General features: G+C 37.0%; 5 protein-coding genes across 8 annotated transcripts; 3 read left to right on the top strand and 2 right to left on the bottom strand.

The window, feature by feature from the left end:
* Positions 166 to 5,769, top strand: LOC18587649 (ubiquitin carboxyl-terminal hydrolase 18). Of its 2 annotated transcripts, XM_007011571.2 has the most exons (11): positions 166 to 715; positions 1,551 to 1,701; positions 1,771 to 1,859; positions 1,981 to 2,066; positions 2,152 to 2,314; positions 2,426 to 2,549; positions 2,919 to 3,076; positions 3,209 to 3,293; positions 3,573 to 3,785; positions 4,030 to 4,091; positions 4,746 to 5,769. In XM_007011571.2, the coding sequence occupies exons 1-11, from the start codon at positions 468 to 470 to the stop codon at positions 5,548 to 5,550; spliced, it is 2,184 nt and encodes a 727-aa protein (XP_007011633.1). In that variant the 5' UTR covers positions 166 to 467; the 3' UTR covers positions 5,551 to 5,769. The 2 variants fall into 2 exon arrangements, with proteins under 2 accessions (XP_007011633.1, XP_017983528.1); XM_018128039.1 differs by having other exon boundaries at positions 1,551 to 1,859.
* LOC18587648 (putative B3 domain-containing protein REM15) lies at positions 5,871 to 7,433 on the bottom strand. Of its 2 annotated transcripts, none has more exons than XM_007011568.2 (5): positions 7,241 to 7,433; positions 6,869 to 7,172; positions 6,683 to 6,777; positions 6,354 to 6,588; positions 5,871 to 6,198 (listed from the first exon to the last, which is right to left on the bottom strand). In XM_007011568.2, exons 1-5 carry the CDS (start codon positions 7,313 to 7,315, stop codon positions 6,101 to 6,103), a joined length of 807 nt encoding a protein of 268 aa, XP_007011630.2. In that variant the 5' UTR covers positions 7,316 to 7,433; the 3' UTR covers positions 5,871 to 6,100. The 2 variants fall into 2 exon arrangements, with proteins under 2 accessions (XP_007011630.2, XP_017983529.1); XM_018128040.1 differs by having other exon boundaries at positions 6,869 to 7,145; positions 7,241 to 7,421.
* LOC18587647 (putative UDP-sugar transporter DDB_G0278631) lies at positions 8,169 to 12,249 on the top strand. The gene is made up of 8 exons (XM_007011566.2): positions 8,169 to 8,556; positions 8,734 to 8,849; positions 9,061 to 9,166; positions 9,257 to 9,502; positions 10,114 to 10,224; positions 10,351 to 10,509; positions 11,305 to 11,448; positions 11,653 to 12,249. The coding sequence occupies exons 2-8, from the start codon at positions 8,809 to 8,811 to the stop codon at positions 11,815 to 11,817; spliced, it is 972 nt and encodes a 323-aa protein (XP_007011628.1). The 5' UTR covers positions 8,169 to 8,556; positions 8,734 to 8,808; the 3' UTR covers positions 11,818 to 12,249.
* LOC18587646 (probable xyloglucan glycosyltransferase 5) lies at positions 16,062 to 20,313 on the top strand. Of its 2 annotated transcripts, XM_007011565.2 has the most exons (6): positions 16,066 to 16,654; positions 16,776 to 17,565; positions 17,862 to 18,170; positions 18,266 to 18,556; positions 18,902 to 19,015; positions 19,100 to 20,313. In XM_007011565.2, the coding sequence occupies exons 2-6, from the start codon at positions 16,843 to 16,845 to the stop codon at positions 19,742 to 19,744; spliced, it is 2,082 nt and encodes a 693-aa protein (XP_007011627.2). In that variant the 5' UTR covers positions 16,066 to 16,654; positions 16,776 to 16,842; the 3' UTR covers positions 19,745 to 20,313. The 2 variants fall into 2 exon arrangements, with proteins under 2 accessions (XP_017983549.1, XP_007011627.2); XM_018128060.1 differs by having other exon boundaries at positions 16,062 to 16,654; positions 18,902 to 20,313.
* Positions 21,210 to 25,827, bottom strand: LOC18587645 (probable cyclic nucleotide-gated ion channel 14). The gene is made up of 7 exons (XM_018128393.1): positions 25,148 to 25,827; positions 24,533 to 25,061; positions 24,032 to 24,244; positions 23,602 to 23,903; positions 23,265 to 23,376; positions 22,243 to 22,479; positions 21,210 to 22,147 (listed from the first exon to the last, which is right to left on the bottom strand). The coding sequence occupies exons 1-7, from the start codon at positions 25,174 to 25,176 to the stop codon at positions 21,416 to 21,418; spliced, it is 2,154 nt and encodes a 717-aa protein (XP_017983882.1). The 5' UTR covers positions 25,177 to 25,827; the 3' UTR covers positions 21,210 to 21,415.

The raw sequence follows: 25,852 nt of genomic DNA, 5'->3' as shown, positions 1-25,852 counted from the left end.
CTTGAGTACCTTTACTAACACTAGTTGTAATAGTTAAACTAGTAAAGAAAGGTATCTTTATCCCACTTTAAAGGCGTAAGCCTTAAGAAGCGAAGGGCCCAACTGCCCCGAGGGCCGAGAGCTTGAAAGCGGTGTGGAACCTGCATCTGCCTGTGTAAGTAAACAGGGGCAAAAGGCCTTATTTCTTTTCAAGTAAGAAATCAAAAAATTCCTCTGCGTAACCGAAAGCCCTCACGCTACCTGGCTTCCTCCTTTCTAACGTGTTACACAAGTAGTAGGAAAAGGTGAAGCCTTGGCTAATTTTGAATCTTGGGTGTTTGAGAGTAAGAGTAATTAATAGTTTTATAAAAAAGAGGTTGATAAATTGGGTGAGGGTGGGGGGAAAAGTGTGGTTGGGAGAGTGGAGGCGAAGAGGAAAAAAATCGATGAAGAAAAACCCTAGGATCGGGATCGAGGAGGCCGTGTAGATGCATGTCGGGGGAATAACGGTGGATCTAAATTGGTTCCTGCAATTCATATTTACGCTTTTTATATTCGCATTGGGGGCTCTCCACTTGCTCAAGAACACGGCGTCGAAGTACTTCGAAGTCGACGCCAATTTCGATCGTGACCAAACAGTGCCTTCAATGCCCATGGACCCAGACCTCTCCCCTTGCGCCGTTTGCTCTAATCCCGCCTCCAAGAAGTGCTCTCGTTGCAAATCTGTTCGTTATTGGTAAAAGCTTTTCTTTTTATTTGTTTTGTTTCTTTTTTTTAAAAAAAGAATTTTCCTTCTTGCGTGATCCTCCTCCTTCATTGATTTTTGCGGTGGTTATTACTGTTTTTCCATGATTGCTGGAGCTGTTTCTTTTACTTTTCGGAATAGAAAAGTTAAGGAAAAAGTTTTTTTTTTCTTTTTAATGTTATTAATACTTGTTTAATAGTCCTAGTGATTGACTGCCTTTCAAATTTTCTGTGACTGTTGTTTAGTGGTAATATTATTGCATTGAGGCTTAATTGCTTATGATTGGGATTTTTGTTTTTTTTTTAAAGCTATTTAAGTTACATGTTTTATTTATTTAGCATTTTCTGATTTACAGGCTAAAAAGAATTGCTTTTGCTATCAAATGTAGACGGGTTTCTAGGAATTATGCTTCATATTTCTTTCTTTCTTTCTTTCTTTTTGCATAAGTAATTTTTCTTCATCTTTTTCCTCTATGAAAGTACTGTTGTGATCAATTTAGGTTGAATGGGAACTTATTAAACACTGAACATGTCAATAAATTAGATGCCGAGCAAGTTCAGTGACAAAATTTTTATCACTCCCCCAGTCAATTATACAGATAGATGTCATTTTTGTAGTCATATTTGCATGAGTAACAAAATGCCTCTTAGTTTCAATGCTCCTTGACTTTAAATTTTGCATTCCTTGTTCAATATAAGAAAACAAGAGTTGTCTGTTTAACATCCTAGTGCACATTGATTTACAAACCTTTAATTCATGTACTGTTGGTTACACTACATCTATTATTTGGAGGGTTTAATCTTATTACATTTGCTCTCTTTTTCAGCTCCTCGGCTTGCCAACAGGTGCACTGGAAGGCTGGGCATAAGACAGAGTGCAAAGTAAAGTCAGCACAGACTGCAAGCACAAAACCATTTTTAGGAGTTGCTCTCGTTCCTGCCAGTGGAACCTCTAAGGTTATCAAAAAGCCAAGAAAGGTGAATCTTTTGACCCTTTTCAAAACGGAAAGAAGTAAATTTGAAACTCATGTTCCATTTTTCTTTCAGGTTCTTTTTCCATATGATGAATTTGTAAAACTTTTTAACTGGGAGAAACCAGGATTCCCTCCATGTGGACTCTTAAATTGTGGAAACAGGTTCATGTTTACCACACTCATTTCTTTTTTTCTTGGAACTTCTGATTAGACAAGATGAGTTTAGGTTCCTTTTTTCTAAGTTTTATTTTTATTTTTTTTTCTGTTTTTTCTTTTTCTGCAGCTGCTTTGCCAATGTGGTTCTGCAATGCCTTGTATCCACTCGACCACTTGTTGCTTACTTGTTGGAGAAAGGCCATCGGAAAGAATGTAAATTGAGAAACTAGAACTGATAGAATTTCATCTCTAGGTTCTTGAACATCTGATGTTTATGGTTGTCATTTCTATTTTCTAGGCAGACGTAATGATTGGTGCTTTATGTGCGAATTTCAAACTCATGTCGAAAGATCAAGCCAAAGTCTGCATCCTTTTTCACCAATTAACATTCTCTCACGGTTGCCTAATATTGGAGGTAATCTTGGTTATGGAAGACAGGAGGATGCACATGAATTCATGAGGTAGTATCACTTGTATTTAATTGCATCTTCTTTTGACATCTTCTTGAAATTAACTTGAGGAAATTGTGGCCTTGTAGATTTATCTGTAATTATTCATTGTCTTTTTTGCAGGTTTGCTATTGATACAATGCAATCAGTTTGCCTTGATGAATTTGGTGGAGAAAAAGCTGTTGATCCTAGCTCTCAAGAGACAACCCTTATTCAGCATATATTTGGTGGTCATCTACAGTCTCAGGTGATGTATGCTATTGGTGTAGAACCATTGACTTTTTTTCTTTGCTATTAAAATTTGGTTATTCACCATTGCTAAAGATACAGTATCTATAGATTCTATTACTAACAATGTTTTGGAGCATTTTCTGTTTTTCAATTTTCTTCTTAATATAGCTGTTCCCCAAGATAGAGTACCTATATGAGTTTGAAACTCATAGTAAATAAGAATGTTGCTCCATAACTAAGTGAGCAGTTTTCAGCAGTTGAACTTCAAAACTTTCTGTTGATCTTGCCTTGAATCTTTTTTATAAGTCATATCGCTTGGTGTTTTCCTATGCTTAAGTTTGTATTCTGATGTGTAATACTTTATGATCTTGTTAAAACCTTTTAGGTGTTTTGTACAAATTGCGATAAGATTTCAAGTCAATATGAAAATATGATGGATTTAACTGTTGAAATTCATGGAGATGCTTCATCGTTGGAGGAATGCCTTGATCAGTTTACTGTTAAAGAGTGGCTTCATGGAGATAATATGTACAAATGTGATGGGTATGATTGCTTCTCCTTCACTTGGCCTTGAGAAGTATATAATTTAGTTTTTATTATACTTTGATGTGTACTATTCAGTTGATCACATTCTTGGATATAGTGTTAATTGTGGTGTTTTATTCCTCTTTTCAGCTGCAATGACTATGTCAAGGCATGGAAGCGCCTTAGTGTACGATGGGCTCCTAATGTTCTTACTATTGCCTTAAAAAGATTTCAGGTCTTAATTACATCCATAAACCATAATGCATGTCTTATTTTTTTTTTTTTTTTGTGCTCAGCCAATAAAGTAGATTTCATTAAAATACTGCTCAAGGCAGTAGGGAGGCAGTAAAAACTGCTCGAAAGGAGTGCAAGCACTGGATTTTACTGCTCAATGCATGTGTTATTTGTTGGCATTCCTTGACATGGGAGTGGATGCTTCTTGTCTTTTCCTTTTTCTGGTGAATATTGAAGCTTTGTTTATAATATCTGTAATATCTGTTGAAAATCTCTGCAGAGTGGCCGGTTTGGGAAACTCAACAAAAGAGTTAGCTTTCCTGAGACCTTAGATCTTACCCCTTATATGAGTGAAGATGGAGATGATTCCAATGTGTACAAACTTTATGCAGTTGTTGTCCATTTGGATATGCTGAACGCATCCTTTTTTGGTCATTACATCTGCTACATAAAAGATTTCTGTGGAAACTGGTATAGAATTGATGACTGTAAGGTATTCTTTCTCTCTCTCTCTCTCTCACGCATGCATTTACCACCCATTTCCCTTCTCTGCTTGTGATTGTCTGCCTATAAAAGGAATCTGTCTCTGGAGTTTTCTTATGCCAAGGTTCTGTGCCATCCCCATTCAATCATATTTAGAAGATGAAGTAGATGCTTACACAAAAGAATTTGTGTGTCATGTATAGTGTACTTGAATTCACAGTTTTTTTCTTAACCTGTTCTGCAACTTTTTCCAGGTTACAAGGGTTGAATCGGAAGAGGTACTTTCTCAGGGAGCTTATATGCTGTTATATAGCAGGTGCACTTTTCCCCCCTCAACTAGTACTGGCACTTAAAGCCAGTTCTCTCTCTCCCTTTGTTTTCGAGCTTTGGTTACTTTGTAGCCATGGTTTACTTTTGTAAATGACTTGTAACCTGATATTTTGATAGCTAGAGTGCCCATTCAAATTATAAAAAATTACAGGAGTTTGTTACTAACTAATCAGAAAAAGTGTATAGATTCTGCCCTATAAATCTTGAAGGGTACATGTGAATTAACCTGTTGAGATAAAGTTGCAGTTATCACTTGTTATGAAATTTTAACTTCTGTTTGATCCTTTTTGTCATCGAGTACCTGTAACTGAAGACTTTATTAATATTGACCTGTTGTTTTGCATGAAAAAGGAATCGTGTTAAATCTATTCTGAAAGAGAGCCACAGATGGTTTTTGGTTTATAAATAGATCCCTAGGTTTTGGTTGTTAAAACAAGAGTCCCATGTGCACGCGCATGAATGGGACTGAGTAAGAAATGCATATTAATATTCTTGTCCTGTGCTTTGGCCCCAGCCAAAATATGAAAAAATCCAATTCCTCAAGAAGAATTCCTGTTGCTTTCTTGTATGTGTAATTATCTTCACATAGTGTTTAATACTCATGACCTTATACTGATGCTGTTTTACTGTTTCTGTTCAGGGTTTCTGCACGCCCATCATGTCTTAGAACCTCTGGAACTCAAAGGATGGATGAACAGAAGCCAATGAAAGCTGAACTAGAGCATTGTCCAAAGGAACAAATTGAATGTGTACCTGGAAAAGATTCTGTTAATTCTCGTAATCATTCTGCTTCCCTGTCACTAAATGGTAGTTTGCATTCAGAAATTCCGAGACATGGAGTTGAGTCATCTACTGGAATGAATGGTGATGCTTTTCATGGACGCAAGGATGGTGATGTGGTTAAGTCAAATTCATCTCTGTCTAAGGAGGTTTCCATCTGTTCAAATGAGTCACCTTTCCAGATTGATTCAAAAGGCAGTAGAGTAAATGGTGCAGATATGGATAGGGTTGATTCTACAACAGTGAGAGAAAATCCGGAGAATATGGACACAAATAGTGCTCAGCCATGTTCTGATACGAAGAAGGTTCCCAGCTGTGATAAAGATCTGGTTGTTGCAGCCAGTTCTGAAGCTGTAAGAGAACACCCAGAAAGTACAAAGATGGTTGAAATGGAGCAATATTTATCAGTTACAAGAGAAATAAAAAGCTGTGAGCAAGATTCGCAAGTAACAATTGATTATGTAATGGAAGACTCAGAAGACATCAGTATGGCCGATTCTAAACCAAGTGCATCAATTGCAGGGGATAGCAGCAGCAATTTTTCATTTTCAGATGATACATCTCCAGCCACCAGAACCTCTGGTGTGAAACGTGAATTATCCTTGCAACACGAGCGAGGGAATGGGATCAAGAGAGCTGAAATAGCAGATGGCAGTCAGCAATAATTGGCTGCATTCTCTCGCTAATTATTTTGTTCATAATTTTTTTAATCATCCCATCATCGAAAGAATAGAATGAGTTGGGTGTCTTTATCTGGGGCTTCATTATTTACAGAAATCTCAGATTCTATTGTACCAATTTTTAGATGGCCCATAACCATTACAAAATGGAAGGATATGGTCACAATCATTAGCAGGAATTCCTTTGCTAATAATTTTAGCTCAGCCCTTGAATTACTTGTTAGTCTTGCGAAATGTTTAAGCTATTAGTCGACGTATCCAACCTTGGCATTACCTTTGTCATTTTACTTTGTAACCAAAAAAAAAAAAAAAAACTGATCGACTGCTTACTACTTTCTGCTTATAAGTTTTGTAAGATCTCCACTTGCTCCACACACTATGGGACTTACATGAAATGCAAGATACAAGAAACAACATTTTTGCTCAGTACATGTTTTCTGGAAACCATGTTTCACTGCTCCAAAAGCAAACGAAGTTATTGTTATAACTCTACACAAAAAGATCACTCAGTTGTTCACTACATGGCAATTCACTGTCAGCACCTGCTCGATCCTTCACAGAAACAGCTCCAATCACCGGCCTTGGAATCAGGATGATTTGGCTTTGTCTTGGCACTAGAATCTCTTGCAACCTCTGAAGAAACAAAGTTTCGAAGACATTATTTTTCCGATCAGTAACATTTGAGATCAATCAAATCCCATTCCAAGAAAATCGTGTCTAGTATATATGTTTCGATGACTTGTGCTATGAATCAAGCAATTTTTGCTAAAAGGATAAATTAAAAATACCAAGTTTAAATATAGGTTTCTTCCCGTTTCCAATGAGCTCAAGTAGGACAGAATCCTCTTCCTTGAGGTTATTTGCAATGCACAAGTTTCTCCAACCGCGCCCAATATAGACTTGGCCATCTGACTTCTTGTGCCGTAAATTTGCTATCCACGATCTCCCTTGTTGATCAACAAGAACCATCTCACAGAATCTGTCAGTCAGACCATTGGACCTTGCAAATTTTCTTGGAATATTCTGCTATGAAACAGAACTGTGAGGGTTGGAAACTTAAAAGCCTAAACCCAAGACTTTAATCTTGGGCATATTGTTTTGTGACACAGGCACTAACCAGTTTAGAAACTTTCAGGTTATTAGGCTTCAAAGTTGCCACAAAATAAGGGTGTTCATGCTTGAACGAAGTGCTTGTACATTTCTCAAGTTGCTCTAAACCATCAAAACGCAATAGTTATTAAGCAATTATAACTTTAAATGGAAGGGGAAAAAGGAGCCTGTCAGATGGAAGGGAAGAGCTTACTGCCAAATCTTTTTGCTGAACTTTTCTTTTGGTCTTTGCCTTTCATAGCAAACAGTGGATATTCTCTCTGACAGGCACTCCTCGTGTCAAAAACCATAACATCAAACACCATGTTTCCTCCATGTCTGAACACCAAGACATCGCCAACATATAAATCATGGTCTCGAGCAAACTCTTCCCAGCCATCTTCAAATCTCCGGCCCTTAAGCTTGACGGACCATGTTCTGCTACCACAGCTCCTCAGTACAGCTCTTTCACAGTTCTGACCCTTTAAGTACTTGATGAAAAATGAAAGAGGAATTGACTGCAAATAATGCATGCAGCTCTTAGAGATGGCACACAGCACATGCACAGAGAGAGAGAGAGACTTACAAGCTGCTTGTGGAAGCCTGGTAAGAGGGGCTTGAGGAAGTGGGGCATAATTGGAGTAAATTTTGCATTTGACATTGCAGCGTTTCTGGGCTCGACGCCGAAGTTTAATCTACTGTGCTTTTCTTTGTTTATGGAACCAAGCAGGGTCTAGCCTGAAGGTGAAGATAGAGCCAATCGCCCGTCTAAATTAATGCGTTTCTGATCACTTTCCAAGTCCTTAAATATTCTCACGAAACCAAGCACCTACCATAGTTAATTAGCATCGTAGTTTACCCTTTCTGGTTCAGGGGCGGAACCATAGTTAATTACCAACATGGTTAAATGGATTGAATTCCAAATATTCCTTTGATTTGCTCTTCAATTTAATTTAATCAAAAAACATTAATCATTCAAATCTAAATTGACTTCAACAACAATTTAAATTATTCAAATTTAAAAATAGATTCAAAATAATTAATTTGAAATGATAGATTCAAAATTATCGAATTATCACCATTTAATATATAATAATTACACATTCAAACATTTAATTTATTAATTGGTATATAATTTTCGTTAAAAATAAGATTCGAATATCTTTCTCTTAAATCTAAAAAATATATATAATAATCACGTTTATTCCTTTATTTGTTTCATATTATAATTAAAATGAATAACAAAAACAAGAAAAAAGAAATTTAAAACAAGAAGGCTACACAATGATTAGCTTGATTAAATAAGGCAACTAACAGTGCTTATGGGATTAGTATTAGCGTCAGTTTGGTTTATTTGTTGTTGGGCTTAAACAACAAGAAGGCTTGTTCTTAGGACTTAGGAAGCACCATAGAGAGAGTGAGAGAGTGGATTAGTGGTACCGGATAAGCTTACATGTTTACAGGGTCCGTTACAAATTGAGAAATGAGAGCCTATATGTATTTATTAGTTGTTGGAGGCTTTGTGGGGGTGCAACAACGAAACAGCCAAAGCTCCATAGGTGTTTTGAAAGGAGCCAACCAGGGAGGGAGCAGCCCAGGTGATCCTGATGGCGATGTCTTTTGTGCCCAGCCGAGCCCATTTCCACTCCATCGCCACTTGTGAACCCTTCTATGCTAAATCTCCCTTCCCTTTCCTTGTTTTTTTCTCCTCTCTTAACGGTGATTATTTATTTTTTATTTATTACTTTATTATTGGATATGCCATCCTTACACTCCACCCTCACTGCACTTCTTCTCCCTCTCCAACTCTTCTAAGCCCCTTTTCACTCGATCCAACGTTTCTCTAAATTTTCAAGAAGACAGAGACCAGCCCTGGGTGACTATGTAATTCAGTCCTGTCAGGTGATTTGCATTCCGATGATGGGTTGACTCCCGTTTCCTTTTTTTTTTCCCCGATTTGAGCTTGTTCCAAAGACCCAATTTTTCTGATTGTTCTTTGAGTTGCAGGAATACCTTTTTTTTTTTGTTTTTAAAGTACTAAAATTTTTGAGCTGGGGAATTTGGAAATTTGTTAATTAGAGGATGTGATTGGATTTGGATTGGCTGCTGGTCAAGTTCTTTTTGGTTTTGCAAACGTGATCTTCGGTCTTAGTCATGGACACTCGCAGCGATGCAGAAAGCAGTTCCTTTTTAAGGTAAATCTTGCCTTGTACTTGTTCCGACAGTAAGATTTTAGATGTCAGAGTTACCATTTATTTTGCCCATAAAGTACTGTTCTTACTTTTTCCTTTTTTTTTTTCCGTAAGAAAACTGAAAAAGAAAAAAACACTGGGGAACATAAACAAGATGCAAATGATGGATAAGAATTATTAAAGCACAAAGCTGAAGGTTTGTTTTGCAATGTAGTTTGTCCGCGGCCTTGTCATATGGGATTGCTTCGATGGCCATGGTTTTCATCAATAAGGCAATTCTTATGCAGTATGCGCACTCCATGACCCTTCTCACTGTGCAGGTATGTCTTTTTCTTTTTGAGAAAATGATGGGCATATTCAATTTTGGAATTTATCGAAAAGGAACTTACTTGCTGTGTTGATTGTCTTAGCAATTGGCGACTGCCTTGCTCATTCACTTTGGCCGGCAAGTGGGTTACTCAAAAGCTAAAGGGATTGATATCACGACAGCTAAAAGGCTTCTCCCTATTTCTTTATTTTACAATGCTAATGTGGCATTTGCTCTTGCAAGCTTGAAAGGCGTTAACATTCCTATGTATATTGCTATAAAGAGGCTCACACCACTTGCTGTGCTCATTGCTGGATTCTTTTCAGGAAAGGGAAAGCCTACAACTCAGGTTTGTGCTGTCATTTCATTGATGGGCTTTCACCTTAGTTACTCCTTATCCTTTCTTTCTTCCTTTTTTTTCTTAAAAAAATTCTTGATCTCTTGGTGATGTGATTTTTGCATTTGACTGGGAGCTTGGGTCTTCTAAAGGACTGTTAAGGAGATCATTTGAAGTTTATGTCACAACTTCGTGTCAATCGCTTTTGATTTATAATATGCTTTGCTTAAGCTTTATAATAGTACCGCTATTTTACAGTTCAATTGTTAGTAAAGTTTGCATTGCATGATATGCATCATAAAGTATCAACTGCCCTCTTTGTCTCAACAAAAACAGAGCTGAACTAAAGGTGTCAAAGACATTTCCCTTTTCACTTTCGATTCTTTGGTTACTTGTGGTTTGTTAGTCCTGAATATGATTAACTTGGCTAGTGTGCATTTGCACGTTGTTTCTTGAGCCTAGAAGAATTGTTTGATGAAGGAAGCTGGCCTTAGAATTGAGATTTGCTACTTTTGAAGGGTTTTCTTGCATTTTTATGCCCAACATAAAGTTTATAATATCGGATTTATTGAACTTGATTTTGAAGAATCTCAGCCATTACTTGCTTCATTGTCAATTTTCAGGTGACCCTTTCAGTACTTTTGACTGCTGCAGGAGTTATTGTAGCTGCAATGGGAGATTTTTCTTTTGACCTTTTCGGATACAGCATGGCCCTAACTTCTGTGTTTTTCCAGGTTGGGTTTAAAATTCTATGTGCTTATGAATGTTCTTGTTCCAGCTTTAGCGTTGCATGTTGAGGTTTACCATTATGACCTGCATAGAGTTTGCTTTCTCATAGTGAAGTTTAAACTAAAACGCAGACCATGTACCTTGTGTTGGTGGAGAAGTCTGGTGCAGAGGATGGGCTTTCTTCAGTGGAGATAATGTTCTATAACAGTTTTCTTTCTCTTCCATTTTTGCTGTTTCTCATCATAGCGACAGGAGAGTTTCCAAATTCTTTGTCAATATTATTTGCAAAGGTCAGGATCTTTACCCATTTCTTTAAATTGTTATTCATTTGCGATTCTGTTATGTTGCAGTGACACTTTCATATGGTTAGGCCCAAACCAAAGGCACTAGACCAAGTGAAAATTTCTTTTGCACTAAGCTGTATCTTTTATTTGGCAGAATTTATAAATGTATGAGAAAGAATGAATTGTTAGTCACTCAAAATTTCCAATAACATTTAGCCTCAAGACCTTCTTGATACCTACAGTGTAGGTGAGATAAGCGACTCTTAAGGCACATAACCTATCAAGAAAAGCATGAGGTTTAGATTGCATAAACATCATTCACCCTCAGTTTTCAGAGCACCTTGTGCTTAAACAAGTAATCTCTTGGCATATCATTCCATACATTTACTTTTGTTTGTGTTCCCAAAGGAAGACATCTTAAAAACCACTTCAACTTCCATTAGGACCATTACCACAATGATTTGCATTATTTATGAATTTTGATCTTTTGCTGCTTGTATCCACTATTTCGGTTGCACATTTAACATAGGGTAGTTGACTGCCCATAGCTTCCTCTCTCCATTTCAGCAATTTATGTTCTACAGAGCTTAAGCCCACTTTTCTATAGGATGTCGAAACGAATTCCTTTCATATCATACTACCAGATAAAATAAAAATCTTGAACTTAGTTGATTCCCAAATATTTGAAATTTTTGATTGTCAAAATTGGGAATTAAGCCTTTGTGAGTTGGTTTACTGTTCGTTGGATGTCATTAGCAGTTCATATATTTGATTCCTAACATCAGTTGTCTATGTTTGCAGAGCAATTCTTTCTCTTTTTTGGTGATCCTGCTTCTTTCATTGGTTATGGGCATTGCCCTTAACTACACCATGTTTTTGTGTACCATAGTTAACTCTGCTCTTACTACAACCATTGTTGGAGTACTCAAAGGCGTAGGGTCCACGGTAAGTAACTTTGCTGCTTAAGCTGGGGGAAAAGGGATGCAAGGTGGATATCTGAATCAGTTTTTTTCCCAAAACTGTTGTTCAAGAATTTTAAATCCCATCGTTTCTTCATGTCTTCCTGGAATTGAATGGAACATGCATCTTTTCTTGACAAGGTAAAATTTTAGATCACATGACAGACTAAAATTTTCCCTTTTTCCTCAGACGCTTGGTTTCATATTACTCGGTGGGGTGCAAGTACATGCTTTGAACGTTACCGGATTGGTTATCAACACGGCTGGTGGTGTGTGGTATTCATATGCCAAATATAATCAAAAGAAGAAAAAACCACCAAAACTGATGCTGGATCTGGAGGCTCATCGAAAGTAAACCAACGTCGAGGGTTCCTACAAGGTTTCTAACTCCTGGTTTCTTTTCCAAGTTTCCAATCCTGTCATTCATCAAATGGATCATGAATTGATTATTTATCAATCTTCCATTCCTTAAGCGTATTGATTTAGTAGGAGAATTGTCTTAAATTAGCACTCAAGAACCCAACTCTTCCAAGTAAGGGAGGTTCGGCAGGGGCAAAGAAAAGCAACAAAAGGATATAGAAGGGAACATGGTCTATAATAATATTGATACATTTATTGCATGCATTCCCTCCTATTGTGACTTGATGCAACTTGTATGCTGTCCCCACGTTTGCCTTGGGATCATATCATCATGGATAATGTATTCATTTACTTACCTAACTCTTGCAGCAGAAAAATCTGGAAGGGTATCAACCCCAATAATTGTAGTAATTCTTTACCTGTTACAGTTCGGAAGTACTTTGTCTTTCCTTTTTGACCAAGACGTCGTAAGTGCCTAATTTGCTGGAACTGCACATGCATTTGTTATCCTGATCTGGATTAATGTCACTTTCACCCATGATCTAACTGTTGCTTTTACTTACAAAAGTACAACATGGATCATATGTTTCTTATGTCAAAAAACTAACCCAATGTTCTAATTTACCTTGTCCCTGTCTGACTTTTTCGGTTCATTGCAAAAAAAAAATAATAAAAATATATATATATATATATATTAAATGTTTCTTTATTAGTACTAGTATTAATCCAATCACATGCATTTTGCCCTTCCATATTTAGCTTAAACTACTTAATTAAGCTTAATGAGCACTGTTAGCCTCCTATACAGAGATTTAAATACAATAGAGCAAGAGAAAAACTCTTTAAAAAAATCCAATCATTTGACTATTTCAGAAGTGCATTTTGTAGTAATAAATATATATATATATAAGTAAGTTTTACATAGAAACCAGATTTTTATTCTTATGGATTCTGTCGGTGGACGAAACCTCAAGGAGAGGACTGACCATCTCGTAACCTCATGAACAGAAATGTAAAATAGGTTTGTACTTGTGGTCATACAGAGAGAGGTCCACCCACAACCTAGTTAATTTACACCAAAGTTGCTTTTGTTGTTGATTATTTATGGTTTTTCCGCCGACAAAAGAATTGGGGTGTTAGGGGAGGGAGGCATCGGCATCCCTAGTGGCCAGTGGGGTTCGGATGGCAAGTAGGGTATTGCGTGCGTGTGGCTGTCTTCTTCTGATTCCGAATTCTCTCTTTGTGCATCATTCTTTGCTTGCAAATTCGATGCTTGACGAGCTCGAAAAGGAAATTCCAGCCATTCTTTTGTTTGTTAAAACAAGAGATTAAATTAGTCAATTCCCATCATTTCATGTCATTTGGAAATCAATTTCCACCGCTGACCCCTCAAATCCAAAAATTTGCAGGGAATTCATTCTCTTCCGACTATTATTTTCCCATGAGTTTGAGATCTTGGAAAAACAACAAAACATGCGCATAGGTAGCAGTCTTGTCCATTTGGAAATTCCCATGTGCATTGCTGTATATACAATGTTAGTAAATGTTTCATGTCCATGGAATATATATGCAAATAACTTGATGTGATTTCCTTCCACGACAAAAATGAAATGAAATCGTCATACTTAGATAGAAATTTATCGGTATAAACGATATAAGTCGAGTTTATCTTTATACATGTTTCAAGTCCTGGACCGACATCTGGTTCAAGGGTTTTTTTTTTTTTTTGGGGAATATGCTAATATGTGAAAAGAAACCTAGCTATCTGTATGTTTCCATCTCATATTCTTGTCACCAACACAAAAAGAAAAATGAGCTGTCTTCGATATTTCTTGCTTTTACTAGTTGTGTTCCTTAATTAATTGTGACTGTTTGCCTCTGAAAAAAACTGGGATTTAGCATGATCAACACATGCTTCAATCAGGAGTATTTAATTAATGGCAGCAGATTTATGAGGCTTGGGATAATGCTACTTACCATCCTAGGGAAAAAAAAGATAAGAGAATCCAGCTCAGAGTTGCTCAAATTTTTAAGATGGATATCCTCTTGGATTTGGTTAGTTTGCACAATCTGGCATCACATGCAAGGGATGACGGATCTGCAAATAGTCGCCCAACACCCCAAATTAAAATAAATAAATAAATAAATAAAACAATGACCAATGCAAGAAAAGAGACAGAGAATGATATTATTAAATGAATAAAAATAAAAGAAAAATGGGATAACTTCACCATTCTTTTCTTTTCCTTTTCATTAATTTCCTTGTTGTGTGAATGATTGATGGTGACAATTTGGTTCATTCAATTGCTAGGGAGGTGGTAGACAACATTGGATATGGAGGAAAATTATTTGACCAAAATTAGACATGAAATGCAAATTGGTGTCCCACAAAACAACTAATACACACCCACCTCTCCACGTTCCAATCTTCCCCATACATAAATTTTTTTACATTCTTAAGCAGTATTTCTTTTAATTTCACAGAAATTAATATAAAAATTTTGATCATAAGATTAGATAAATTTCGATTAGTAATAATACACACAGACGAAATCCAGAAAAAATAAATTAAAAAATGATATTGACCTGTATTTCTAAATTAATCAAAAAATTAATTACTACTTTTCTTAATTCGAGACACACCATCTTAATTAAATTAATTACTGTACAGAGCTTGAGCAAGTGGGGAGCAAGAAAAGAAAACAAAGGGGAAAGATGGAGGGGGGCTATTGTATGGGCGTTAAACCCCAAAATCAAACGTCTTTTCCACACAATTGAGGAGATAATTCAACCATAATAACCACTACCTTTAAAAAGAAACCTCTCCATGTTATCCAAGATCAAAAAGAGAAACAAAAAGAAAGTAGAAAAAGGGTTACCTCCACTTCCATGTGTTTTTTTTTTTAATTTTTTGAATTAATTTTACATAATTAACTTCAGTTTGTATAAGAGATTATGTCGTTAATTTTATTTAATAAAAAATTAAAAGTATTTAATAATTTAATTTTTTTTATGAAAACATAAATTATCTATATGATATTAATAAAAAAATCATGCAAAAAATTTGAAATAAATGTACATAGAATTTATTCTTGATTTTAAAATTAAAAAAAAATTGAGAACATTAGGCCACAACAAAGTTGTCAAGTTGCTACACTAAGCACTTTCATCATCATTATGTTTTACTTGTCATAAAGTGAAGCCATCATTAACATAATGAACATAATGAACCCAATGATGGCACCTCTACAAAATTTTATTGTTTATTAAGCTTCCAGATGCCTGACATTTTAATGCTTTCTTTATTCTTATTTAATTCTCTAAAAAATTTGTTTTCTTTAATTAGCAAATATCAATGCTACTTTATGACATTAAGTATTGTTACTATCATACGCTGCTTTCCCAGGTGCAATAGATGATCCTTGTAGCCTTTCAAAAGAAATTTTTTTTTAATAATAAATCTCATCATTTATTAATTTGGGAATACCATCATTCAACTAGGACGTTTTATTTATTTATTTATTATGTATAAAAAATCTGAATAAAAAAGAGATTGGATCTTTAAATTCTTTTTTATTTTTAATTCAATGGAAATAAGAATGTGAAATTATTTATTTAAATTTACAAGTAAATGTATACAATTTGAGACCGAAGGAGAATTTTGTTTGAAAGGGTGAAAAGACAATCCAGCTCCCTTCGTAGGGTGCTTCATTCCCAAAGTTGCCATGCTCCGACAGAGGGCAATAATGACATTTCGGGAAAGGGCCCCAAATCAATGTCTTGTCCTTTTCTTTTTTCCTACTATTTTAACTTCTTGTTTTTCCATTTTACAAAGTATTAAATTATGCCAAGGCAAGTAGACAACGTAAAAGAACAAGAGAATATTCTTATCCTACAGCATGTAACCGACAGTAAACGTGAAACATTATCATCTTTACCCCAAAAAACAATGTAAAAAAAAAAAAAGTTACATTTTTTACTATATCATTAATGCCTTATTACGATATGTAATTAATTTTATGAAATTTTTTATATAAAGAATTAATCAAAATAATATTGGTAGAATATATGATGCGTGTTATTATATCGTATACCGTATTTACGTGCTAAAATATAATTAAATTTTTTTTTGGGTGAATGACAAAATGTGTTATTTTGCTATTTTTTAATACTAATAAGATTAAGTAGGTAACTTATGTTAGAAATTTGCTAGGGATGACCATGTTTAGCTGTTTAATTTCTCCATGTTCTCTCCCTCCCTTGTTCAGTAGGAATATTTTTATTATTATTTATTTTGGTCAAGACTAAAACAACTTGGTCCGCATCCGAATCCTTCTGCGTCTAGATCTTTGCTTTGTGACTTAATGATGGAGTGTCTGTTTACTTCTTAGTCTAGCTGGAGTGTGTGTTGGCGACGGAAGTCCAATTTAAGTTAGTCAGTGTCTTCTAGTATTGCTTAATTAATGCTTCTTAACTGGCTTCGCAGATTCCATTCTTAAGCTAAAAATATGTGCGCCAAAGAAAAGAGTAAATTCTGGGTGGGACGTTAAAAATGGAGGGGTTTGCTTGTTTGGATTATCAGACCATAAACAAAAATTAAAAAAAAGAACCGCATGGTGTGGTGTTAGGGGGTCTTACAGCTGCAGATACCTTTCCTCTTCATGTTGTTTTCCCATGTTGGGTTTGTCTTCTAGACTGCCCTTAGCTACTGCAAACTACAAACAACCTCCGACACTCCGTTTTCTTCGCTTCTCCCTTGCTACATTTTTCTCTACAATGGAGAGCCTCAAGCTGACTCCTTTCACCTTGTAATTTGGGGATCCTGGTTCTTGGTAATTGGGTCTGCAATTGCTCTTGTTCATTACTTGATTTTTTTTTTTTGAGATCTGAGTGCTGAACAATTGTTGGGATTTTGTTTTTTTGTATTTGTTTTTTGTTTTTGTTTCTGGGTAGTGCACGGTTGTTCATTTTGGCTGCTTGTTGCCTGTTGAAGTAAAGAGTAAGACCCACCGTGCAGGAAATGGCTCCAAGATTAGATTTCTCGAATTGGTGGGCAAAGGATACCAGGAAAGGAACACCGGTGGTAGTAAAGATGGAGAACCCGAACTACTCTGTTGTAGAAATCGACGGCCCAGATGCTGCATTCAGGCCTGTGGAAAAGAGCAGAGGGAAGAATGCCAAGCAAGTGACTTGGGTTTTACTTCTCAAGGCTCATCGTGCTGTCGGTTGTGTTGCTTGGATTGCTACACTCTTCTGGGCATTGCTTGGTACCATAAAGAGGAGGTTGATCTTCAGGCAAGATGTTGCTCTGGCTAGTGAAAAGTTGGGGAAAGGAAAACTGCTCTTCACAGTCATTAAAGTCTTCCTGGCGACTTCCTTGACAATTCTCGCTTTTGAGGTTGCTGCTTATTTCAAGGGTTGGCACTATTTTCAGAATCCCGGTTTGCACATTCCGAGGACTAGTGATATCCAGGGCTTGCTCCACTTGGTTTATGTTACTTGGTTGTCATTTCGGGCCGAGTACATTGCACCGCTAATTCAAGCTTTGTCTAAATTTTGTGTAGCTCTGTTCCTTATCCAATCTGCAGATCGTATGATACTTTGCTTGGGCTGCTTTTGGATTAAATACAAGAAGATTAAGCCGAGAATTGTGGGGGATCCGTTCAAGTCAGATGATGTCGAGGGATCAGGCTATGAGTACCCCATGGTTCTTGTTCAAATCCCAATGTGTAATGAGAGGGAGGTAATAAACTGATCTATGCCTGGCAGTTTCTTTTTCTACCAATGATCTAACAGACTCATAGAGTTGTAGTGAAAAGTAAAAGAATGCATTCAATAAATTGGATCTCAACAAATAATTACGAATTGGTTAGACGTTTAAGAATATTGGACATGATTTCATTGTATGCAAGGCAAATACTTTTTGTTGTTGGCATGAGAATAATTGAACAGCTGTTTTTAAAAGAATTTTGACAAATTATGTTGCTATTCTCGTGACTATTACTTTAGACTAGCTTTCTAATGGAATAGTGAATACAGGTATATGAGCAGTCTATCTCTGCCGTCTGCCAACTTGATTGGCCAAAGGATCGATTATTGATTCAAGTTCTTGATGATTCTGATGACGAAAGCATCCAGTGTTTAATTAAAGAGGAGGTTGCGACATGGAACCAAAGGGGCATTAACATAATTTATCGACATCGCTTGGTAAGAACTGGTTACAAGGCTGGGAATCTTAAGTCTGCAATGAGCTGCGAGTATGTACAGGCCTATGAGTTTGTAGCAATATTTGATGCTGATTTCCAACCTAACCCAGATTTTCTAAAGCAAACAGTGCCACATTTCAAGGTGAAGCTAAACAAGCCAGAATCATTTTGGTTTAGTTTCTTTCCTTCAATCAGCTTATCAGGCTTTTTACTATGTATGTCTCCCTTATCTTGCAGGACAATCCTGAGTTAGGTTTAGTGCAAGCTAGATGGGCTTTTGTGAACAAGGATGAGAATTTGTTGACTCGTCTCCAGCACATTAATTTATGCTTCCACTTTGAAGTTGAACAGCAAGTTAATGGTGTATTTTTAAATTTCTTTGGTTTTAATGGAACTGCTGGTGTTTGGAGAATTAAAGCTCTTGAGGAATCTGGAGGCTGGCTTGAAAGGACAACTGTAGAGGATATGGACATAGCTGTTCGCGCTCATCTCAACGGCTGGAAATTCATCTTCCTTAACGATGTAAAGGTACCCTCATGTTATACTATTTTAATCCCTTTTGGCTCAAATTGACTTTCATTTAATTTTCTCTTTTCTGATTTTTACCATTGCATGGTCTACTTTCACCAATTTGGCAAAACTGATTAAGATACATGCATCATTTAAACTATGTGTCGCAATAGTTGATCTGGCTCAGTCTTGCTTATCAATAAATTTTTTCAGTTTAAGAATCATAGCTGCAAATGATCAAATTTAAGTGCATAACTCCTTGCTGAAAAATGAAATGGAAAAGAAGTTGATGGTTAAGGATTTTTTTTTATGGAAGATTTGGGGAATGTCCTGACAACAGCCAGTTACTGTGTAAACTTTTAGGTCCTTTGTGAAGTCCCAGAGTCTTATGAAGCATACAGGAAGCAGCAACATCGCTGGCATTCAGGACCTATGCACCTTTTCCGCTTATGCCTTCCAGCAATCATAACTTCCAAGGTAAATTGTTACACAACTTCCAATCTTTGGCGGTTATGGTTTATTTATAGTATACTAAGTACCCTTAATGCTGTAATTCTGCAGATACCAATATGGAAGAAAGCAAACTTAATACTGCTATTCTTTTTATTGAGGAAACTTATCCTTCCCTTCTACTCCTTCACATTGTTTTGCATAATTCTTCCGCTAACCATGTTTGTACCAGAGGCTGAGCTTCCTGTTTGGGTCATTTGTTATGTACCTGTGTTTATGTCATTCCTCAACATCCTTCCAGCCCCAAAATCATTCCCTTTCATTGCCCCTTACCTTCTATTTGAAAACACCATGTCTGTGACCAAATTCAACGCAATGGTATCTGGATTATTCCAGTTGGGTAGCTCCTATGAGTGGGTTGTCACCAAGAAGGCTGGCAGGTCATCAGAATCTGACTTACTGGCTGCTGTTGAGAGGGAATCAAAGACAACGAACCAGCTGCAAATCCAGAGAGGAGCTTCAGAAAGTGAGCTCACTGAATTAAACCGATTAAAGGAACAGAAAGAAGTGGCTCCTACACCTGTTAAGAGGGTCAATAAGATATACAGGAAAGAGCTCACTCTGGCATTCCTCCTACTCACAGCTTCCATTAGGAGTCTGTTAGCGGCGCAAGGAGTACATTTCTACTTCCTTCTCTTCCAAGGGGTGACCTTTCTCCTAGTGGGTCTGGATTTAATAGGAGAGCAGATGAGCTAACACTGCATGGAAGCTAGAGAGAAAGCTTAAGGTGCTAAAACTCAGCCAATATTCTTCCTATCGACTGACAAAAGCTGGTTTTTGGCTGTGCAGTTGAACTTTTCTTTTCCTTCAGGCAAATGGTTAAGGGTACCATCCAGTTCAATGACCAAAGTTTTATTTCCTATATCAGCTTTGAGATGCCCCAATAGAAGTTTTTTATTCATCAAAACTCTATTCTCCGTAGTCTCAGTTTTTATTTACATTTTATATCTTTATTTTTTTTCACATTGGGTAGTGGTCATTGTATTCTTCCTTAGGCCGTTGAACCATTGTTGTTGCTATAGGTAGGATTTGTATTTCCCATTTCATACATCACTCTTGATTCTTGCTTGAGTGTGGTTTTGGCACTAAAGATTCAAGCCATATTTGTATTTGTAAAGTTCGAAAAGCTTGAGCAAGGCATAAGAATGAGCTTGCTTCATGCCTTTCTGGTTCTCAGATTCCATGTTCACTCTGCGATATGTAAAACATCATTCTTGTACATTGTGTTCTATCTAATATAACAAATAATTTCCATCTTCTTCTGATCTTTGTTGCCTTCAGTTTGCAATTTGTTCATATTTGGCATGTGCACATGTGTGATTGAATAATGTAAAGTGTCGGCAGGCAAAAGGGGATGAACCAAAACGTGGTGGTGGGGGTGGCTGAAGGTTTTAGTTCGTTCATGTGTGCATCACATTCCCATTAAAAAGGTTGACATGGCTGGGGCCAAGAGATCTTTGGTGGGCATATGCTGATTCCGTTTCTTTGCAAATGCTGTGGTAATGAGTTGTGTTTCCCAGGAGCTCAAGACAAACTTGATCCTTTCCTTGACTTTTCTTTTATGGTCCACTCCACTGAGATTTTCTGATCTAGAGAAGCCGCATCGAGAGACGGAGGAAGGGCAGGCAGGCCAAGGGTTTCGGGTTGCAGGAGAAGTTGGGTAGTATTTTGGTAGGGCCTGAAATCATTCTGATTAAGATCTTCTGCTTCCCTCTTGTCCCCTTAACCTTTTGGTTTTGTTTCTCTCAAAAACAGTATCTGCAGCATATATTTTTTTTAGCGGAGGAAAATATTAGCAGTTAATTAGTTGGGATTCTACAGTCTGTGCTTGGGGATCATCTTAGAAATAAGAACTTGAGCCTAACAATGTCATATCAATGTTGTTAGCACAGGCCTCCAGGTAAAAAAAAGGCATCAGTAAAAAAAAAAACGTAAATGTCACGGAATTATTAGAAAAAGATTAATCTAAAAAGATGTATAACGTCATGTTTATAAATTTTTTAATATCTTTCTATTTATTATATGATATTGAAACATTTTAGTTATTTTTTAAAAAGTTTGGCCGGACACAAAAAAGTCGAGTAAAAATAACCTTATTAATTTATAAATTTTATCAGATTAACTTTCCCTGTTTGCAACTCCTGATGGTAATATAGCACTATGACAATTGAATTAACTATGCATAACTTCGAATATTACTTTACAGAGTTAGAACAGTCGTGCTACAAAAAAATTAAAGAGTGTAGGCTAGAAAAAGTATTACTGTGACTATAGACAACCATCGTCCTTCACAGCAACCAGTTTCTTCCTCCATCGGACCAATGGGGATTTTCCTTTCAGCTACCATTGCAGATAAGGGTTGGGAAACTAGTCATCATCTGGCTCTTCTGAGAAGTCTGGCTCTTCAGGCTTTTGCAACTTGGGCATTTCAACATCCTTCATCTTCTGAGCTCCTCGCCGTGTGTTTGCTGCAAACCTTGAAGCTAGTATCGTGACACCTAAATTCTGTATTACTTGGGAAGAATTCGAAGGTGCAAGAGTGTGTTCTTCCTCTTGTTCTGTTTCATAAGCAGCTTGCTCGTCAGGAGGATATGACAAGGACTCCATCGCGCTGAGGTTCCTGGCCATCATTCTCTTCTTGTGTCGACGCCAAGCCACTTGAATGAAGCAGGCACCCCATGTCCTCCAATGGTAAGAATGATAACGAAAGGTGTGTTGTAGCTTCTTGCTGTGCAGACGTCGAAACTGATTGGCCACAAATTTGAGATCTTCTGCTCTTAATGCAAAGGCCTCCACTTCAACAAGGGCTCTTACTGTCCTAGTGGAGGAAGGCAAGTTCAGCGAAGATTTTGGAAGCAGTGCCCATGAAAGTAGCTCCTCACCACAAAAGTCACCTGGTCTCAGATTAATTGAATTGAAGAAACCTGTCCGGCCTCCATTTGTAGTTGAACTCTCTAGCCTCCCTCTGATAATAAAAAGCATCTCTGTGACTGGGTCACCTTCCCTAACTATGTAGGTTCCTTGAGTACTTAAGGAGGATACTACGCGCTCGCATATGGCATCTAGTAGCTGATCATCCATTTGTGAGAAAAAGGGTACCTGAAATTGCAATAAAGTCAATGGTAAAGAAATTTCATTGGAAGCAGTCAGACGTTTAGGACTAAATCTAAATGAAATTAGCATGAAGAACTTACACGCCGGACAAGGTCCAAGCATAGATGGCATTGGATATCTCGACGAAGATCTGGAGGTAAGGCACGTAAGATTGATTCTTCATCCACACCTCGAGTTGCAAGCCACTTGTACTGAACAAAGCGCTGAACACGTTCTCGCAGATCTTGAGGGAGTTGGCGATGTCTCATCCACTCCTCAGTGTCTCGTCGTTTGAGCCTCCATTCCTCCAGTCTCACAGTGATGGATTGTAGGTAGGTCTGCACGCCATAGCAACATAGTTATTGGTTATATGATCAAGGCCTTGTAAGAAGTTGGAATATCCATATTGCTATTCGTTTTCTGATACTATTCATCACATCAGAGAGATTTCAGTTTAGAAATTTGAAAGCATGATAGCTGTGTCATACAGATGTAAAATGAGTATATAATCAAGGCCTAAGCAAGTTACAAAAAGTTGTAAATCCTTGCTACTATTTCTTATCTGATGCCATTTGTTACATCAGATAGATTTCAGTTCAAAAATTCGAAAGCCTGAACAGAGCTGTGCTACAAAGATGTAATAAATGTATGATCAGCACCTAAGCAAGTTATAAGATGTAATGAACGTGTTACAAAGATGTCACAAGGTGTATCCAGGTGTTATACTTTTCAGGATAGCTTCAATGCTACCTCAACACTGTATTTTCAGTGATTTATATGTAAACAACTATACTTTTGGCTGAGCCAAAAAAAAAAAAAACAAATTATTAGTAGTTGAGCATCCTTATTGCCATTGAGAGCACACTGTTTCTGCTAAAGTTTAAAACAGGTAAGAACATCATGAAACATGAAAATAAGCTAACCAGAGGGAACTCATATTAATCCTATGAAAAACAACTTTTAAACACAAATTCATAGGTCTAAAGGGAGAAAAACCATAGGTTCAATCCACTAAGAAAACAGACATCAATAGAAGAATATGTGTGGTAATTGAATCCTAACACTGAATATATTGATCCAATGTCAAAAGCAGTAACAATTGTATGCAGGGGTTCCGCAATACCTGCATATTTCCAATTAAATGGGCAAACAGAACCAGACCCAAGATGGCAATCAGTATGGCAAACAAGGTTTCCCATACAAATGTGCTTGTATTCAATGTCTGTCCATAAGAGCTGAAAATTCAGAAAGCAGAGTTATACATCAAAATTTTCCATAAAATAAAGTATGTGGACAGCGTAATTGTTTTTATTTGTCATCCAAGCAAAGCAGGAAATATAACTGTTCCATGGAGAAAAATGGAACCTATAACTATCAGGGATAAATCCAACTAAATATTATACAAACCTTTAGAACAGAAATAAAGGTAGTCTGTTGTACATCATGTTCTTGAGGCATACCTTAAATTCTGCAAACCCCACCACAGACAATAGAAATACTTCTGAAGGAAGCCTGAGGAGAATACTTTCTTTGTCAAAGCATTTTGAAAAATCCCATAGTCGAAACTGATATTATTGCTAGGATCACAATTACTATACACAAGAGTACTGCTTTCCCATATCTGGCGACGGCCATCATTCAACGTGGCACAATCAAGGTAATGAGGATTGCATCGCAGAGGGCTAGTCTCATTTCTGCATTCAGATTTCCAACATGTTGCATGTCGTTCAATTGACAATAGATACCAGGATGCCCCTAATACCTACAAGAAGAGAAGCCATATCATTGTATGCATACTCCATAAAGTTGGAAGGATACAATAAAAAATGGGAACAATGATAGACACTTGACTGATAAGAGATGAAATTCGAGTAAGAAACGATTACATACATGGCTAGCTAACATGTAAAGTAGGAGATTATATGCAGCCCCCGCCCAAGCAGTCTTTGTGACGACTCCTGTGGCTTTGATAATCTGAGAGCTTAAAGGGAAGATCAGATACAATCGAGGAACATACTGGAGCAGAACAATCAGCACAAGTGCATTATTAGTATAATCAGCATTGGTGCTTCTGATTGCTGGTATAATGAACCATATCACAATCTGCAAAACAAGAAAAGGAATAAACTGATGTTAATCTTATCAAACTTCAAGAGTAAACATTGAACCTTGTGAAAGAAACATATAACCTTATCAAATTTCAGCTGTTTTGCTTGCAACATTTACATCAATTTCAGCTACTTTCCATGAACTGTACTTTAATCTTTGAATTCTATTTATAAACAAACAGACCATTCCGACATCGAAGGCCTCCAATTTAAACCATTTGGTTTAATTGAACATAAATCCAACGTTGTAAACCATTGATGGAGAAACATACTGTAGAAGTACCTGAGGAAGAGGGAGAGCAGCCACTAGATCTATGAAAAAATCTGATCTCAAATACCGCCTGGCAATCATATCTGGGTCGGTGACAAGTTCACCCCTCCCAAATACTCTGGAGATAGGCGACACATAAGCTGTCCGGAACTTGATGATTATATGCAACACGTAAAATGCATCAGCAAGTGTCCGAAAACATGTCACAATAATTCCTAAATTTAAATCAGTATCGATACAAGATGATTTGTCTTTGTTTATTACTGAAGGCAGGTAGAAAAACAAAGGATCAACGAATAGAGCTACTAAGCACCAGAAGAGGAAAATCCTGTTCCATTGCAAAAAAATTTCGCTACCAGGATCCAGAATTCTCTCCCTCCGTGGCTCATGATCCTCTGGAAAAACCTTAAACTTTCCAAATTTGGGAATTCTGCTACCACTATCTCTATCACTAAGACCTCCTTCAGTTTTCAACAAAGGAGCTGTTGCTTTGAACACTGGCAGTGGCTTCTCTAGATGTGTACTGCCATTGTTGTTGAACCTGAGAATTCAAGAAAGGCCCTATCAACGAAATTTCAAGAAGAAAGAAATTGGGAAATGAAAAACAGAGGATGTGGCAGAGATTACCTCACTAGTTTCTCTTTTCTGGACTCCATCCTTGTAATTCTTACTCACATACGTAAAGTGAAAACAACCATTGGCAGAGAAATGGCTGCAGCTCTACTGCAACAGATATTATCTGAAAATACCATCTTTAAGAAAACCTTTCTTACTTTTTGTCATATCGACCAACATAGTAAAATACCAACAAAAAAGCTCTTTTTCACTGCAAAAAGAGGAAGAATCTTGACGTAATTAGATGCAAGATTTGGGGGGGCAGAAGGAGAAGAGATCAGAAGGAAGGATGCAGGATCAAACTGGGGTGGGGAGGAAAGGATGAATTCTGCACTATTTGTTGGCTTTATGTGCTTTGACTTCCCTCTAATAAGCAACGAAAGAAATAATATATATATATATCCATAAAATAATCGAAAAAACAGCTCACATGGCAGTGAGTTTACTGTTTTTTTAACAAATTATGAACTTTTGGAAGAAGGGGTTCAGTATGAAAGGACGTGAGAGCCATGACTTTGGAGGCGGCAACCAAGAAAGGAAGATACTTTTAGCAGATTTGGCGGAGTTCCCCCTTTTGAATTTCCTTTTTCCTAGGACCAATTAAAACAAAAAACACTTTGCCGTTAAATGAAAGTTAGTTGCTCGTCAAACTTGTGTTGCGTGAAATGGTGAGTCATGATCCCGAGTCAGACAATTAGACATGCTGCTCTGCCTCTG

Source organism: Theobroma cacao, chromosome 9, assembly GCF_000208745.1.
Source record: "Theobroma cacao cultivar B97-61/B2 chromosome 9, Criollo_cocoa_genome_V2, whole genome shotgun sequence".
In the NCBI taxonomy this organism is placed as follows: domain Eukaryota; kingdom Viridiplantae; phylum Streptophyta; class Magnoliopsida; order Malvales; family Malvaceae; genus Theobroma; species Theobroma cacao.
Note: the sequence above shows the minus strand (reverse complement) of the source record. Positions and strands in the feature narration are given on the sequence as shown.

Coding starts and splice junctions, on each gene's coding strand:
- LOC18587649 (XM_018128039.1), top strand. CDS start 468: ATGCATGTCGGGGGAATAACGGTGGATCTAAATTGGTTCCTGCAATTC. Junction 1,860..1,980: donor CTCTTAAATTGTGGAAACAG/GTTCATGTTTAC, acceptor CTTTTTCTGCAG/CTGCTTTGCCAATGTGGTTC. Junction 3,077..3,208: donor AATATGTACAAATGTGATGG/GTATGATTGCTT, acceptor TCCTCTTTTCAG/CTGCAATGACTATGTCAAGG.
- LOC18587648 (XM_007011568.2), bottom strand. CDS start 7,315: ATGTCAAATGCAAAATTTACTCCAATTATGCCCCACTTCCTCAAGCCC. Junction 6,589..6,682: donor ACCTGAAAGTTTCTAAACTG/GTTAGTGCCTGT, acceptor GTTTCATAGCAG/AATATTCCAAGAAAATTTGC. Junction 6,199..6,353: donor GAAACCTATATTTAAACTTG/GTATTTTTAATT, acceptor TTGTTTCTTCAG/AGGTTGCAAGAGATTCTAGT.
- LOC18587647 (XM_007011566.2), top strand. CDS start 8,809: ATGGACACTCGCAGCGATGCAGAAAGCAGTTCCTTTTTAAG. Junction 9,167..9,256: donor TGACCCTTCTCACTGTGCAG/GTATGTCTTTTT, acceptor TGATTGTCTTAG/CAATTGGCGACTGCCTTGCT. Junction 10,225..10,350: donor TAACTTCTGTGTTTTTCCAG/GTTGGGTTTAAA, acceptor ACTAAAACGCAG/ACCATGTACCTTGTGTTGGT.
- LOC18587646 (XM_018128060.1), top strand. CDS start 16,843: ATGGCTCCAAGATTAGATTTCTCGAATTGGTGGGCAAAGGATACCAGG. Junction 17,566..17,861: donor CAATGTGTAATGAGAGGGAG/GTAATAAACTGA, acceptor TAGTGAATACAG/GTATATGAGCAGTCTATCTC. Junction 18,171..18,265: donor AAACAGTGCCACATTTCAAG/GTGAAGCTAAAC, acceptor CTTATCTTGCAG/GACAATCCTGAGTTAGGTTT.
- LOC18587645 (XM_018128393.1), bottom strand. CDS start 25,176: ATGGAGTCCAGAAAAGAGAAACTAGTGAG. Junction 25,062..25,147: donor AGAAAAGAGAAACTAGTGAG/GTAATCTCTGCC, acceptor TTGAATTCTCAG/GTTCAACAACAATGGCAGTA. Junction 22,480..23,264: donor ATTTAATTGGAAATATGCAG/GTATTGCGGAAC, acceptor TATGGCGTGCAG/ACCTACCTACAATCCATCAC.